The sequence below is a fragment of the Centruroides vittatus genome, unplaced genomic scaffold (assembly GCF_030686945.1).
Source record: "Centruroides vittatus isolate TY-2023 unplaced genomic scaffold, ASM3068694v2 contig_543, whole genome shotgun sequence".
Taxonomy (NCBI): Eukaryota; Metazoa; Arthropoda; class Arachnida; order Scorpiones; family Buthidae; genus Centruroides; species Centruroides vittatus.
In genome coordinates, this window is record NW_027122319.1 from 595303 (window position 1) to 610235 (window position 14933).

A 14933-nucleotide genomic window follows, 5' to 3' on the forward strand; every position below is an offset into this window, starting at 1 on the left:
ATATCATGTTACTATCCTTGAAATTTATACATTTCCCCAACTTGGTTGGTTTGTAAATTTCGAGGATTTCTAAGGCCCTGATGTGATCTGTTTTGAATGATTTTTTATGAGACTGGTGTTAAGTCAGCTCTTACATTGGGGTCAGTGGTGTATGTTGACAGGGCAGTGGTGTGCTTTTTTTTTGTCAATGTCATATTTACATTCAGAGATCCTTTTTTGAACAGACCTTTTGGTGGATCCAATGTAGACAAGATCTCTCTGGAACTTGTGATCCCTTATTGGAACACTGTACACCCCTGATGCCCTCAAACTATCTGATGTGTCAAATAAATAAACAAACTATCTGGTGTGTCTTTCACATTTCTCAGAAGCGAGTAAATTGTTTGTGTTCTCGAGTAAGCCAATTTGGTGCCCTTCTTTTGTGCTATTTCCTTGCATAGCGAATGCAGGTTTTCGTTGTATTATATAACTGTGTGTTTCTTATTTGGGTCCTGGTCAGGAATCAAATTGGACCCTCCTTGTTCCACGGAGGTGTGACACCCTGCATTTATAGTATGGAAGTTACGAGCTAAACCATGGATTAGGTTTATTTTGTATCCGTTATCTGCGGCAATGTCCTCTAGGTGTCCAAGTTCTTTGACCGTGTCCTCCCATCTAGAATTGTGTGTGAATGCCTGGTTTGTTAACCCTTTTCCCCTCGACATCTTGTTTACATTTATTTTGTGATCCGTCCTAAGGCAATATAGATCAGTCGGGCAATATTATTTTAAAAATTCACCAAAAATCAAATTATCATTATATCCATATGTAAAAAGTCATGTACATTTATTAATATCTTTAGTTTTAAATATGATATTTTTCAATACATTTTATTAGAAAATATATATATATATATATATCAGAACTAATGTATAAACTTGATAATTTGTAACTTTTTGTGAAAATTAACATTGTCTAGTTACCTAGTTGTTTGCTGGCACTGAGCCAGAAAGATGTAGAATATTGTTTTGTACAATTCGATATAACACTTATGCATGTACGTTTATTCGTTGCGAAATTATCACACATTATATCAAACATTTGTTTGAAATCAAAATTTTATTCTGCTATCAACTAATATAATGAACTAATATACTTTATTCACTTCATATCGAACGAGATTATATATTTTTGTAATAAACATATGATTACCAGTAGCAATATATGTAATATTTGCTAATATTTTCAATTAAAATAAAAAAATATATAAAATATCAGAACTGAAGGTCACTGAATATTTATAACAAGTAAACTTATTATAGCATAAATGAAATTATTATAGTAATATTATTGCATGAATATGCTAAAAATGAAATAAAAAGTTACCAGAAAAAAATAAATTACGAAAAAAAAAAAGAATTAATTAAAATTTTTTAAGTCAACAAAACACCACCTGGACAAAAATATGTGAAACAGACAATAGACAAGCCAATGTCGTCAAGTGCTGATATCTGTTGTCAATAAATTTTACAAAAATAGATATTTATCAGAGTAACCACAAATCAGTACCCTTGAAGTTTTGCTCAACAATCCAAGGTACCGATCGATAGGTATTTTCGGGGACAAAGGGTTAATGCTCTGAATGCCACAATCTTATAGGGATATGGGTCCTCAGTCTGCCGGGATGTTTAGAGGTAGGAAGCTGGGTTTGTAGTATACCCTCATCTCATACAAAGATTGAGTATCCTCATCTCTATATTGCTTTCAGTAAGTTGAATGATGATGTCTAAAAACTGCACATTAAATTTTGACAGCTGATCAAGTTTGATGGTGAGACCATAAGGGTTGTTGTTCATGCTGTGTAAAAAAAAAAAAAAAAAAAAAAAAAAAAATCGCTGACCTTCGGCTCATTTTTCCCATATGGTAAATCATGTCATCTATGTATCTATGATAATCACATCATCTAGAGATAATTATATGTACTGGTATTTATTATTGAAAGTTGTATTCACAATAAAATCACATACATTATAGACATAACCATTCCAAACACTCATAATGTACGAAACACATGCACCGAAAAAATTCGCAAGTACACGGAACTCGTCCAGGAAATAAGGCATCTGTGGAGGATGGATAGAGTGCTTATTGCACCTGTTGTTCTCTCCTCTACAGGTGTCATATCACACACACTGCACAAAAGCCTGGGCACATTACAATTGAATAGAAACACACACATCACACTACAAAAGGCCACTATATTGAATACATGTCATTGTGAGAAAATTTCTGAATACAGACAAACATACTGACACACTTATTTAATTTTAGTTTTGTTTTGGTTGCTATGCCTTGACTCTGGTCTGGCATAGTACATAGCCACTGGTATCAATGGAGTATAACTCACTAAACATAATAATAATAATAATAATAATAATAATGCTGTGTAAATATGCATTATTATTATTATTATATTATTTGCTATTCAAATAATTTTACCTTTGAATTACGTAGAAATTTTCACAAATATAAAAAATGCATTGAAGTTTGTTGGAGACTGCTTACAAAAAAATGCCTTTGAATTGAGTTGAAAATTTAAAGAAAAAAATGAACTCAGATCAAACTTCTAACTTAAAAGGTAATTTTCATTTTTTAAATAAAACATAATACAAAATATTATTGTAAACTTTTATAATAAGATTTTAAAAAGCAAAGATGGTCAATACTCTGATCACTCAACTGGTTCTTATTTTAGTAATAAAAAGTCCTGCTACCAAAAATGCCCTTTTCAATTCAATTGATATGGGTGAAATCATCTTTAATGCATTTAAGAGAAGAGAGATGTTGTGTTTTTCACCTGTAGTCTCAAAAATTTCTTGTTTGTTTTAGAGATGCGTTGCAGTACTTCTTTTGCTGTCTAGTATTCTTGATTTGTCTATCTCGGCTGCTTTAATAGTGGCATCAAGCTTATAGCCTTGCTAATTTGGTAAACCTGATTATTAAAGCTTTTGCTTAGCTTTAATAATCAGGTTTATGAATAAAAACTTCATACTCGTTTGTATCCTTGCCCAATTTGCACAACCTGGCATAATGTAGTTATTGAAACTATTGGGAATGGTTTAAAATTACAACAACATTGGCACAATTATTCAAGATATTACAGATTTTGACAAGTAAAGAATTTTCAGTCCTGCCACAAATAGGCTATATATTGATTATTGACAACCTGTGACATGACATAACCAGCAAAAATTTAGAAAAATAATAAACAGGCTTAAATTAATGAATACAAATGTATTCTGACAGTTTGTGAGTTAATTATACTTTCTATTTGCAAAATTTCTTCAACCTTAACACAAAATAAGAAAAAAGTGACCTTTTAAGAAATTTGTGGGATTTCCAAAGAATTTCTAGAGATATTTCCCAGATTAAAAAACAGCCGGGATTACCAGGATCCCATTAGAGAAACCCTAATGTGCATAAAGATATAATTATATATACTTGAGTGGGATGAAAACGTTTGTTCAATGTAATAAACAAAGTCTCTCAATAATAAGGTGTGGTTGATATACAAAATTATATATACTGTTAAAATAAAGTCTTAGATTTCTATAGATTTAGTCAAACCTCATTCATATATTTGTTTATGTGAAGTTCAAATTAATGAGGAATAGATTTGCAGTCTGGTGGACAAGAATAGGTATTTCAATGCTAATGAGTTTGGTTAATAGAAAATATCAGTTAATATGCAATATGAAGCAAGTGAATTCAATAACAATTATATTATATTGGTTTGTGTGTTTGTATTAAATAAAGTGGAAAAACACAAGACATATCATGATAAGAGGCATGTTTTGACTTTACCTTGACCACAAAACTTATGACGTCAACACTATCAACATTGAAAATGCAGACATTGGACACACCACACCAACAATGTCCACTCCAATTCAAAACTTACTTTCTCTTATAATTAGTGCTTTGTATGTTGTAACAACACTAAATAATCAGTTAAAGCAGTTGACATGCACATTGGAAACTATTTGGAAAAGTTTTTGTATACTCTTTCTATCCTATAGGCACCAAGAGGGCCTTTTTCCGTATCAACCGTAGATGGTAAAGGATTGTACCTGACATATCTTGGACAGACCAACCTTCAAAAATTTCTGGTTATTTCAATCTGTTCAGATGCAATTTTGTCCCAGAGCAGTAGACAACATCTTAATCATCTCAGTCATTTGACCAAAAGGAAACCAGAAGTTAATAAGATTGGGAAACTTTTGATTAAAAAAAATCTGTAGCTTTACAAAATAGTTATTATTTTAACAACAGATAATAAAACAACTGAATTACAATATGTTCATAATTTTAAAATTAAAAACAAACTGTTTCTATTAAAACCCAAGCAAATAAATTTTTAAATGCCTCTAGCCAAATGTTGAAAAATGAATATTGATTCTTTATTAAGACACACTACTTAAAACACAATTTAAGCCACTGTAAGTTTCTTTAAACATATCCTAAGAAAATAAAATGGTAAAATAACTGTAACAAAATTTATCTTTTGCTATTTGGTAGAATGGTATTTTTGTGAAAATTGCTTATGAATCTCATTAATACAATGTGCCAATTAATTTTCCCATAATTTGTATTTAAAAGATGTTATGTACAAATTTGCATTTCCATTTGTCTTTTTAACTTTTCCAGAGAAAAATTGTTATGGTATTTTATTATTAACATATTTAAGTACAGTAAAAATTTTCAAATTATAAACAATACCAGGCTGCAATTTTTAATTATACTTTTAATTTATTTCATTTAAAATATATTCTCTCCACCTCAAATTAGTAGTGACTTGCCCCTGTATATCATACTTTTCCTTTAACAATAGAGTCATGCCAATCATCTATCTATCATCTTTCAAGGAAAAATTTTTGAATTGAAATAACATGGTTCCTGGTTTGCACCAGAAGTTCACATATAGTTAATTGAGGCCTCCTGTTCCTAAGGTTTCCATATTTGGTCTCATCTTTCATCTAACTCTGTTCTTAAGATTAAGCAAAGACAGATGGACAACAGTGGAAATTTATAGGTCTACAATTTTTTCAAATAGCACCTCAACAACATAAACAAACAGTACTGACTAAAGAATTCAAAAGAAAATTAAAATGCAGGTTTTACAGAGAACAGCAACAAAAGTAATGCTAGTTGAATATTGCAATGTATTACATTTGTGTGTATTTGATAAAACTAGAATACTCTGTTATAAAACTAGAGTACTAATTCTATTTTTCAAATATAAATAACTTATGGTTTTCTGAATTCTAATGCTGATAAAGATCAAGGAGTATGATTCCTCTAACATGCTGTTGAGCAGTTTAGTTGTAATATGTTTAGTAATTCTAACCAACTTTATATCTTCTATAAAATTTGATAAACAGTTAATATTACTGATATAAATAAAGCCTTATTTAGAAATAAAATTTTCTTGACAAAAATAATTTATTTCGGGAATTATTTTTAATTTACATATTTTATAATCAATTTGATGTGCTTAAAATAGGACAATTATTTTTTCAAACAGTAATTAATAGTTGTTGACATTGCAATGAAAAATGGAAACATTTCAAAATAAATTTTGCTGTGGCAAATGCAGTTGGCTGAAGATCTGCAATGATTCCAAATCTTGATGAGTACATGAAAGAATAAGAGTACCAACAGGTAATAACCATTGTTCAACAGCATTCAACAGCATATCACAATTTTTTGGCTGTTTTTACCCAAAAGAAGAGTATCCCAGACATAGCAATATATGGGTAATAGATCCATTTTCAATGAAAACGGAAGATAGCAATTTGAACATGAAAGGGAAAGAAAGCCTAATCAACCTATCATCTGAGGACAATCTCAAAGCTAAATTCCACTAATCCTTATTAAGACATTATTTTTGGCTCTGTAAAAAGTGAGTACCTAGTGTTTTTTTTTTGTTTTGTTTTTTAACTCTTTCCGCCCTGTGGGCACTAAGAGGGCCTCTTATAGAAGGCCCATTATGGGTTTGGCCAGGCCCACAATGGGGCAACCGGGTGGTGAGGGACGGGGCCCGACATATTCGAACGGACCACCCCTCGAAAAATTCCTGCGGATTATTCGACTCGTTCGGATTCGATCCCGGGTCCCCCAAAGTGGTAGGCTGCCACCTTGACCACTCGGCCATCCAGCCATCTAAGTACCTAGTGTAAGTCATCATAAGTTTAATTCCATTTACAACAACCTATTTGTATGAAAAGACATTCTCATCTGTTACAGTAATGAAAAACAAGTACTGCTGTCTGCTTGAAATACAATCAGCTCTCCTTATTACACTGACATCACTGGAGCCAAGAATCCATAAATTTATTTCAAACAAGAAGCAACAAACTTCACATTAATTTGTTTAATTAAACAAATTTATTTCATATTAATAAACTAAAATAAAGTAAAATGGAACTTTTAAGTTCATTATTCTATAGATGTTTGTATCATTTAAAAAAAATTCATGATAGTAGTCCATGGGATTCAAAATTGTGAGTTTAATGATCTGTGATGTCAGAAAGGTTTGCAACCACTGGTCTGGAGTAGATTCACAGCCACATTTATCCTTGGACCATTCTTACAAGAATAGTCCGAAAATAAATGTGGCTTTGTTACAGTCCAGAGATATTGAGAGATGCTTAACATTTTTGTTATATCCCAACTGAAACAGCAACAATGCCTTGAGTCAACCATTTTCACACAAGATGGAGAACCTCCACATATCCAAATATCAGCAATTTCTGCAACAACATTTCTGCAATTACAGAGTGAATAATTGTACATTTCTTATTGTCTGGCCACCTCATTCTCTGGATCTTAATCTATGCAATTTTTGGTTACAGAAACATCTATAACTTTGATATGGCCTCAATAAATCACAAAATTTGTAAGCCTTGAGAGAAAATATCATATTATATGAAATAAGAATCACAGAAGATCAACTATGGTTGGCCATTGAATACACTGTTCATTTCCTTCAATCTTACACCATCAGAATGGAAACCATATTAAGAAGTATCCGCTGCATTACTAAGATCTTTATATGGCATAAATGTCTTGTACAAACAAAACGTTTGTTGCTTACAATGTCAAAAATGCCACAGTGGTGAGTTTAGGTACAATTATATTTTAAGAGTAATTTTTTCCATGTCCACCATATCAGATTTGATTGCATTTGGACTGCTACATATCTCTCTAAATAGCATTAAATAAAGCAATTTTAATTACAATCCCCAGTATTTAAAAACATATATGGGTGGATCAAATGAAAACAGAACAGTGGTCATAATTCGGTGTATGTGTATGTGAGTGTAACAAAACTGTGTAGATGTAGAGTGGGAAGTGAAAGAGGAGAAACCCTATTGAGGAATGGACTCACCCTTGGTAAACGCGTGCAACCACATGGTATGAGCTGGCGGTCAGCCAGGAGCGTCATCTGGCAGGCAATCAGTCTGCGTCATGTTTGCGACTAAAGAAGAGCAATGTGGTACCCTGGAACATTTGCATGCAGCAATACACATGCAAACGTCCCTGCAATACCCTGGAACATTTGCATGCAGCAATCAAAACCAAACAGCCAGGAATGTTGTCCTCTGGAGTGCTTTTGCTCCACGACAATGCGCAGCCACATACAGCCACTTGCACACTGAGCATGCTTGCAAAGTTTCGGTGGAGTGTGTTAGAACACCCACCATACAGCCCTGACCTTTCACCATGTTACTTTCACATCTTTGGTCCACTAAAAAAAGCATCACAGGGTCGACGCTTTCAATTGGACAGTGAAGTCATCGACACTGTTTGAAACTGGTTTCAATTGCAGCCAAACTCTTTTTATGAACAAGTATTCACTGCTTGGTGCAACAGTGGGACAAGTGCTTGTGTAATTTTGGTGATTACATTTGGAAATAAATAATGGCTACTGTTCTGTTTTCATTTGATCCACCCTTATACTTCAATTTAAGACAGGCATTTGCTAATTTATTAACATATTTATGATCAGTACTTATTTATGAAGTACTTGTTTTATGAATAAAAAATTTCTTACATTTATTATAAGTTATTATAATTTTAATATTAATAATTGTATGTATGGCAATACTCACCTACGCAATTATCACACAAACTACAATGTGATGCCCTTGGAGGCCTAAATATTTTGCAAGTGAAACAGTACTTTAACTTAACAGTCTGTCCTTTTATAACTATTTCCTTTGTTCTGGGCGGGGGCCGATAAGTAGGTGAACTAGATCCATTCGGCACCTCTATATTAAAAACAAAAGTAATATTAAATTTAATAAATATTCAAATCAATACCTACATAAATTTTTTCTACTAAAGTAATGTATTATGCAAAATTAATTTTTGAAAATATTATTGTTTTCAGTTACTTTATATAATAAAATATTTATTTATTTTTTAAATCTCAATATATTTTTTCTAGGATTTTGTTGCTATTTTTCATTTTTACTTTTGAAGGAAACTTTTTGAAACATATCAGAAACTTTTTGACTATCTTTTTCAGTAGTGACAAATGCAAAAAGACACAATGTTGACTTGGCAAACAACATCTGTCTAATCTGCCAAAAATGTCTTTCAATGTATGTATATTTGATAATCATTAATATTTTTTTCTTTTCAATGTCACTTTGTTCTTAATTTTCTAAATGAATATCTTAAAAATACCCCATTTTCCAAATCAAGTTTTTCAATGGCCAATGCAAATGTGACAAAGTTCAGCTAGTGATGTAAAAAAGATATTTTTAAAATTTCTCTTTGATAACTTGTAATTGTTGCACAATGTTATGATTTATTATTATTAATATATAGCTAACCTTCAATTTACAAGTTACTAGAATTGAATGATTTTGGTTTAACATGATCAGAAAAATACAACAAAACTTATTTTACATGGTATTTTAAAAGTATGTTTAAAAACCTATTCTAATTACTATGACATTGCAGTTATATCATACCTACTTTATTCATTCAAAGAGTGGCATTCTCCACTTTATACATCACGACTTCACTGCACTACATTTAATGCATACAATTTAAAGAAATCTATAATTTTTTTAAATTGAATTTTACTATAGAGAAATAAAATAATAAAATCCATTCAACCTTAAATTTGAACTTTTTTAAAATGGAATGTAATTTTAATAATTATTATAAATTTTTGTTACTTTAGTAGGAAAATCTTTAATACTATCTTTTTATCTTATATTACTTTTCAAAGAATTCTAATTTTTTTTTTGTTACTTACACTCTGATCATCTGCTGTTTTTATTTACATTTCACAACAGTTTATAATTATATAATTATTTTCATAAGTGTAAGCATATAATATAACTTATGTTTCAGTATACACTTAACCTTTAATTTATACAGATGATTAGTTTTGTGTAAATTGGAGTTTTATACTATAAATCAAGAGTAGTATTTATATGGGAAATGGAGAAGAGAAGTTTTAAGGTTTCATTTTTTTATTAATCATTATAAAAAGAATACAGAATAAATTTTATTTTCATGTTTTCATTTGTTGTCGTTGTTAAAACAAATTTCTTCTTTTTTTGGTTGAAAATATTTTTCATTTCTATTATTAACTTTTGATTGTGGTTTTCTTTTTCTAATTAGTTTACTAATGATGATGATCTTATCTTAATTAATCTTTAATAATAGATTGTTTAAGATAAGATCATCAATCTTAAACTATGAGATTTGTGCAGCATGCATAGTATTTTCAATACCTAACACTGTGAATGCACCATTTCAAACTGAAGAATTATTGAAATCTGAAGCAAATTTTTTTTTAATTTATTATTTAAAGCACCACTGTATAAAAATATATATAAATGTTAGTGTAATAAATTTTTAAACTAATACTTAATTCAGAATAAAATTTAAAACAAGTTTTTTAAAATAATTTAAATATATAATAAATTTACCTATCTGTTTTTCGATGTCTGCAGCTTCATCAGGAGTTGCTCTAGGAATGACCCCTGGATCACTAAAACTAGTGCGTAGCAATGTAGCCATAACAAATAAAAAGAGTACTGCACCAACTACAGGAATCACAACACCAATTTCTTTTAACAAGAAAGGACAGCTAAAAATTAAAAATGATTGTTTTTTAAATTAGAACACATTTTATAATATAAACATATTCATAACATAGTAAATTACAGTATTTGTATTTGAAAACTACAGATTCTTTCATTAATAATTATTTGAAATCTTTAAAACTATAAACAGGATTAAAAAGTTAAACACAGTGTTTTGTATTTAATATTTTTGGTTAATTTTTAAATATTTTCTATATTTTATTTAATATATATTTACATGACCCAACACATTTGACTTGCTTGGTAAATTTGTATTTTTTGAATGCTTATAATTTCAAATTTGCTTTCTGTTCCATTTATTATGTTCCAGTCTATAACCTGAAGATAGCCATTATACATGGTTGAAAACATTTATTTCATTAATAAACATTCTATATTTTACTGGATTTAAGGTATTTTATAATTAATTTTAGTAATTATATCCAGTTTTTGGAGTTTCATAAAGTTAATTAATAAACTTTTCAACTAATATTGGTATGCACAAAATAACACCTTTTCTTACTTATTCGAACAATGTTTATTCTGAATTACTGATGTTTTTGGCCACGTTTAAAGGATTTTTAAAGTAAAAAGCTATTCCATTTATCAAATGTTTGAAAATAAAGAATACCAAGACAACTAAACACCTCATTCTCAATTACAAACCAGAAATACATCAATTATACACCAATATTGCTAAAAAAGTTAAATCTCCAAAGTCACTTATAAAGTATCTACAATATACAGGTTACTGACCAATGGTAAAGATATTTTAAACAAATCACAAGCACCAGGTTATACATCATCCCTTTAGTGGCTTCCAGATTTAACAGACCATTAACATATGTTGGCTCAACCTACAGATCCCTGGATATGAGAATTAAAAAATGTAAGTATGATACATCCAAATAATTATGTCACCACATTGGCCCAATATGCGTCAGAGTCTGAGGTGAGGTGTTGGAATGAAGCCAGGCTAGTGTGTGTGATTTTTTACAGAGAAAAATTACAAATAACTGAGAGCATAGAAATATATAAAGCTAAACTAAATGAAAGTTACATCAACAATGATTACATTTCCTTAGTCCAGGCTTGGCAATACTGGCTATATATTTTAATTCATAAGCTAATTCATCTTATGTTATATTATTTCACACTTTGTTGTTTGTAAATCTATGAAATTATGAATGTTTTATAACATCTAGGTGATGTAATTTCCAAAGAAGTTGAAAGTGCATCATGCTTTATCATATTATTTTTTATATTTATTCTTATTTTAATATTTATTTTCTACTTTATTTTACAATTATGAATTAATCCACGTTGGTTACTTTAGAATGTAAATTTTAAAAAATCAAATCCATAATACTTGTAGAACGTTTTCTCCATTTTTTGAACGTTTGATAAACAAAGCAGCTTTTTACTTGAAGGAGGCCTCTAAATGTGACTGAAAATGTTTGCAATTCAGAATAATGTTGCTGGAATAGCAAGAAAAGATGTTATTTTGTACATATCAGTGTTAATTTTGGAATTTTTCATTTAAATACTGAAGTGTATTTATTATAATTATTAATCTAAAATAATTATAGATTTGGCTTATTTAATATTAGAGAAAAGTATTAAGATATACTGCTACATGTTTAAATGCAATAAATATTCTACAGCTACATTATACTAAATGAAAATTCTAACTGATGACCTTCAAATTTTAAATACATAATTATCATTTTAAAACTTTTTAATTTTAAAATTATTATCTATGAAAAAATTTCTTTATTATGTAATCTTATATTTTTTAATTATGTATAAATATATTTATTCATAATTATGTACGTATATATCATATATATGCAGCAGAAATGTCAATGAAAAACATCCATTACATTTGATTTCATACCTGACATAAAAACTTATTACCCATTACAGTATTTATTTACAGCTTTTTCAAAGTTTACATTTCTCATTAGTTATAAGAAGTAGAGCTGATTTTTATTTATTGAAGCTAATAAAGTTAGTACTAAATCTTAACATGTAACCAGTTCAAACAGTTATTCTCTAAGAATCATCACATGCACAGCCTATCAACAACTTTATTTTCCCCAGATGCATTTCAGAAATTACATTTACCTCCTCAGTGAATTTTCTTCCATATAAACTAAACAAGGTCCACTGAGGTGGGAAATATTGTGCCGGTTAAATAAATAGTAGTAAATGCTTAAAGTTATCAGTAAAAGTGAAAGTACTTACTTTAAATAAAAGCTTTGAAGTAAATGAAAATCGCCCTCATCAACTATTTTTATTGCTATTGAGTTCCAAATCATCAGAACACCCAGAAACTTTGCAAATTGGTTAAAAACATTTTATAAAAAAAGAAAGAAAACAACTCTTCCTTACAAAATAATAAAGTTTGAGTTTCACAATTGAGTTTATGGTTTGGTTTTGTTGTATTCATTTAAGGCAACACAATGTATGAATGCTCTTCTGAGGGAGAATATCTCCTGGGAGATATTTTATGGAAAACTGGCTCCTACTTAGGGTGTTACTAACATGAAGAAAACCCAGAAAACTCCATTTGGTTGCTCTGTTGGTTATACATTTGTCTCTCGCCAACTACTAATATTTAGTGGTTTTATGAACTTGTCTACTGGTGGGTATATGATATGAGATTATATATACAGTCAACTCCGCATAAGTCGACACCGGATAACTCGTCACTCGTCAGTTACGTAGTCAGTTTCTGTGGTCCCGGCCGACTTACATAGGCATTAATGTTATTAATGTTAAAAAACTCTGTTTACTCGACATCATTTAACTTGTCACCACTGGATAAATCAACATACTTTTTCTGTTTCACACTTTTTAGATGTCTGATAAGTCAACTCCCCTCCTGAAAAAATGAGTTCACACCGTACAATAAGCTGTGTGGTGTGAACTCATTTTTCAGGGGGGGAGTCGACTTATCAGAATTCTAAAAAGTGTGAAACAGAAAAAGTATGTTGATTTATCCAGTGGTGACGAGTTAAACAATGTCAAGTAAACCGAGTTTTTTAACATTAATAACATTAATGTCTATGTAAGTCGGCCGGGACCACAGAAAACTGACTATGTAACCCACGAGTGACGAGTTATCCGGGTGTTGACTTATGCAGAGTCGACTGTAATTCTTTTATTTTCAAAATGATTATCTTACAAAGTTTACTTAGTTTAATCCATTTACATTTTTGAGTTTTTTTCTCTTACTATAAAAGCCAAAAAAGAAAATTACAGAATTTATCGATTAGCACACAAAATGTCAGCAATAGTTTTCATCATATGTTTTCCTTGCTTCTGAATTTGAGTCTCACTTTCCTCACATGGATCATAATCTTAATCATTGCAATCCTGTGGTATTTCAGTAAAATCCAAGCAGTCATCATTTAGGTATTTTGATATGTTGTGGAGAACAAAACAATAAATGATTAAAGAAGGTACATGAACCAGCACATTTCATTATATAGGTCAAAATAGGAAACCTGCATTTCACCTGCCCTAAACATCCTTCTCAGGAGTCTTAGGACCATTTTCGGGAATCAACAGCCATGGTGCAATACCGTAGCCAACATCTGCAAGTAAATACATCTTTGGACTTCATAACTTTACATTCTTCATCTCCAAATTCAACTGTCATGAACACATCCAAACCAATGTACTGTACATCAACACTAGTAAACTACTCACTGGCATTATATGTGACCTGAACATTTATCATTGAAACTCTTTCTGTTGACAAATTTGTGTGCATGAAGGCAAGGTTAAGATATGCACATGTGTAGTCAAATGCTCCAATATATTTTGGAATCTAGAATAGTTTTCACCAATTCTGTTTTGCAGTCTTGTTTTTGCTAAATATTTTCAGAAACCTTATCCAGTCCCATTTCTTTGCAATAACAGTCTGTTATCTATGTAGCAATAAATATACTGCAACTCAATTCTTTGTGCCTCTATGTCCTTTAATATATAAACAAAATTAAAATATCTTTATTTTCACCTGTATATTTTATAAACAAGGTCTATGTGGTAAATATTTCATCTTATTTTGATTAAGTTTTCCTTTTTTTGCTAATTCAAAACTACACCAGTATAATAACTTATTTTATAAACAAGGTTTATGTGGATAACATATAAACAGTACTGCAGCAGTTTTCTTTAAATAATACTGTAAAACTTTCAAAGTTACCTGCTTAATAGTCTTGCTGGCAGTGCTTGGGTGAATGCTGATGTCATTCACAACCCATCTGAAATCCTGGATCAGATATGTATCTTAGAAATATCATTTTAGTTTTGGAGGAAAAGGCACCTCCTCTTATCTCATTTTTACAACCAAGAAAGCAGTTGGTGATTCACTCCATGTTCTCTTCGTCAAATTGATATAATTTTCTGAATCAGAGTTACCATATTGTTTCTGGGTCTATACTGCTTAGTTTTTCCTGACAACATTGTTGGATACAATAAAGCTATTTTCTCTACATTGAAAATAAAAAATATAAGAATATGAAACCTTTTACTTGTGTTTTATAGGTACCTGTAGAGCTATCTTCAACATTTTGAAGTATTTACTTATAAAAGGATGCTTTTACTTATTTTAATTCACAGATTTATAAACATTTACTAGTTTTTATAATTGGTTTGAACAACACCAAGCTTTTGCTTTTACTACCTTTAACCGTTAGTAAAAGCATTTATTAACTTTTATTCATCATACTTCTAGTAAACACTAGAATAGTAGTAGCAAAAGTATTTACA

The 14933-nt window shown here is 30.1% G+C and overlaps 1 protein-coding gene across 2 annotated transcripts in view; it reads right to left on the reverse strand.

Moving 5' to 3' along the window:
* LOC136978492 (palmitoyltransferase ZDHHC18-B-like) overlaps window positions 1-14933 on the reverse strand; it is a 68629-nt gene that overhangs the window by 47511 nt on the left and 6185 nt on the right. For both annotated transcript variants that reach the window (XM_067274206.1, XM_067274207.1), the window contains exons 2-3: window positions 9996-10156; window positions 8154-8312 (exon numbers count right to left, since the gene is read on the reverse strand). In XM_067274206.1, the coding sequence (XP_067130307.1) occupies window positions 8154-8312; window positions 9996-10156 (320 nt within the window). The remainder of the gene's footprint in view (window positions 1-8153; window positions 8313-9995; window positions 10157-14933) is intronic.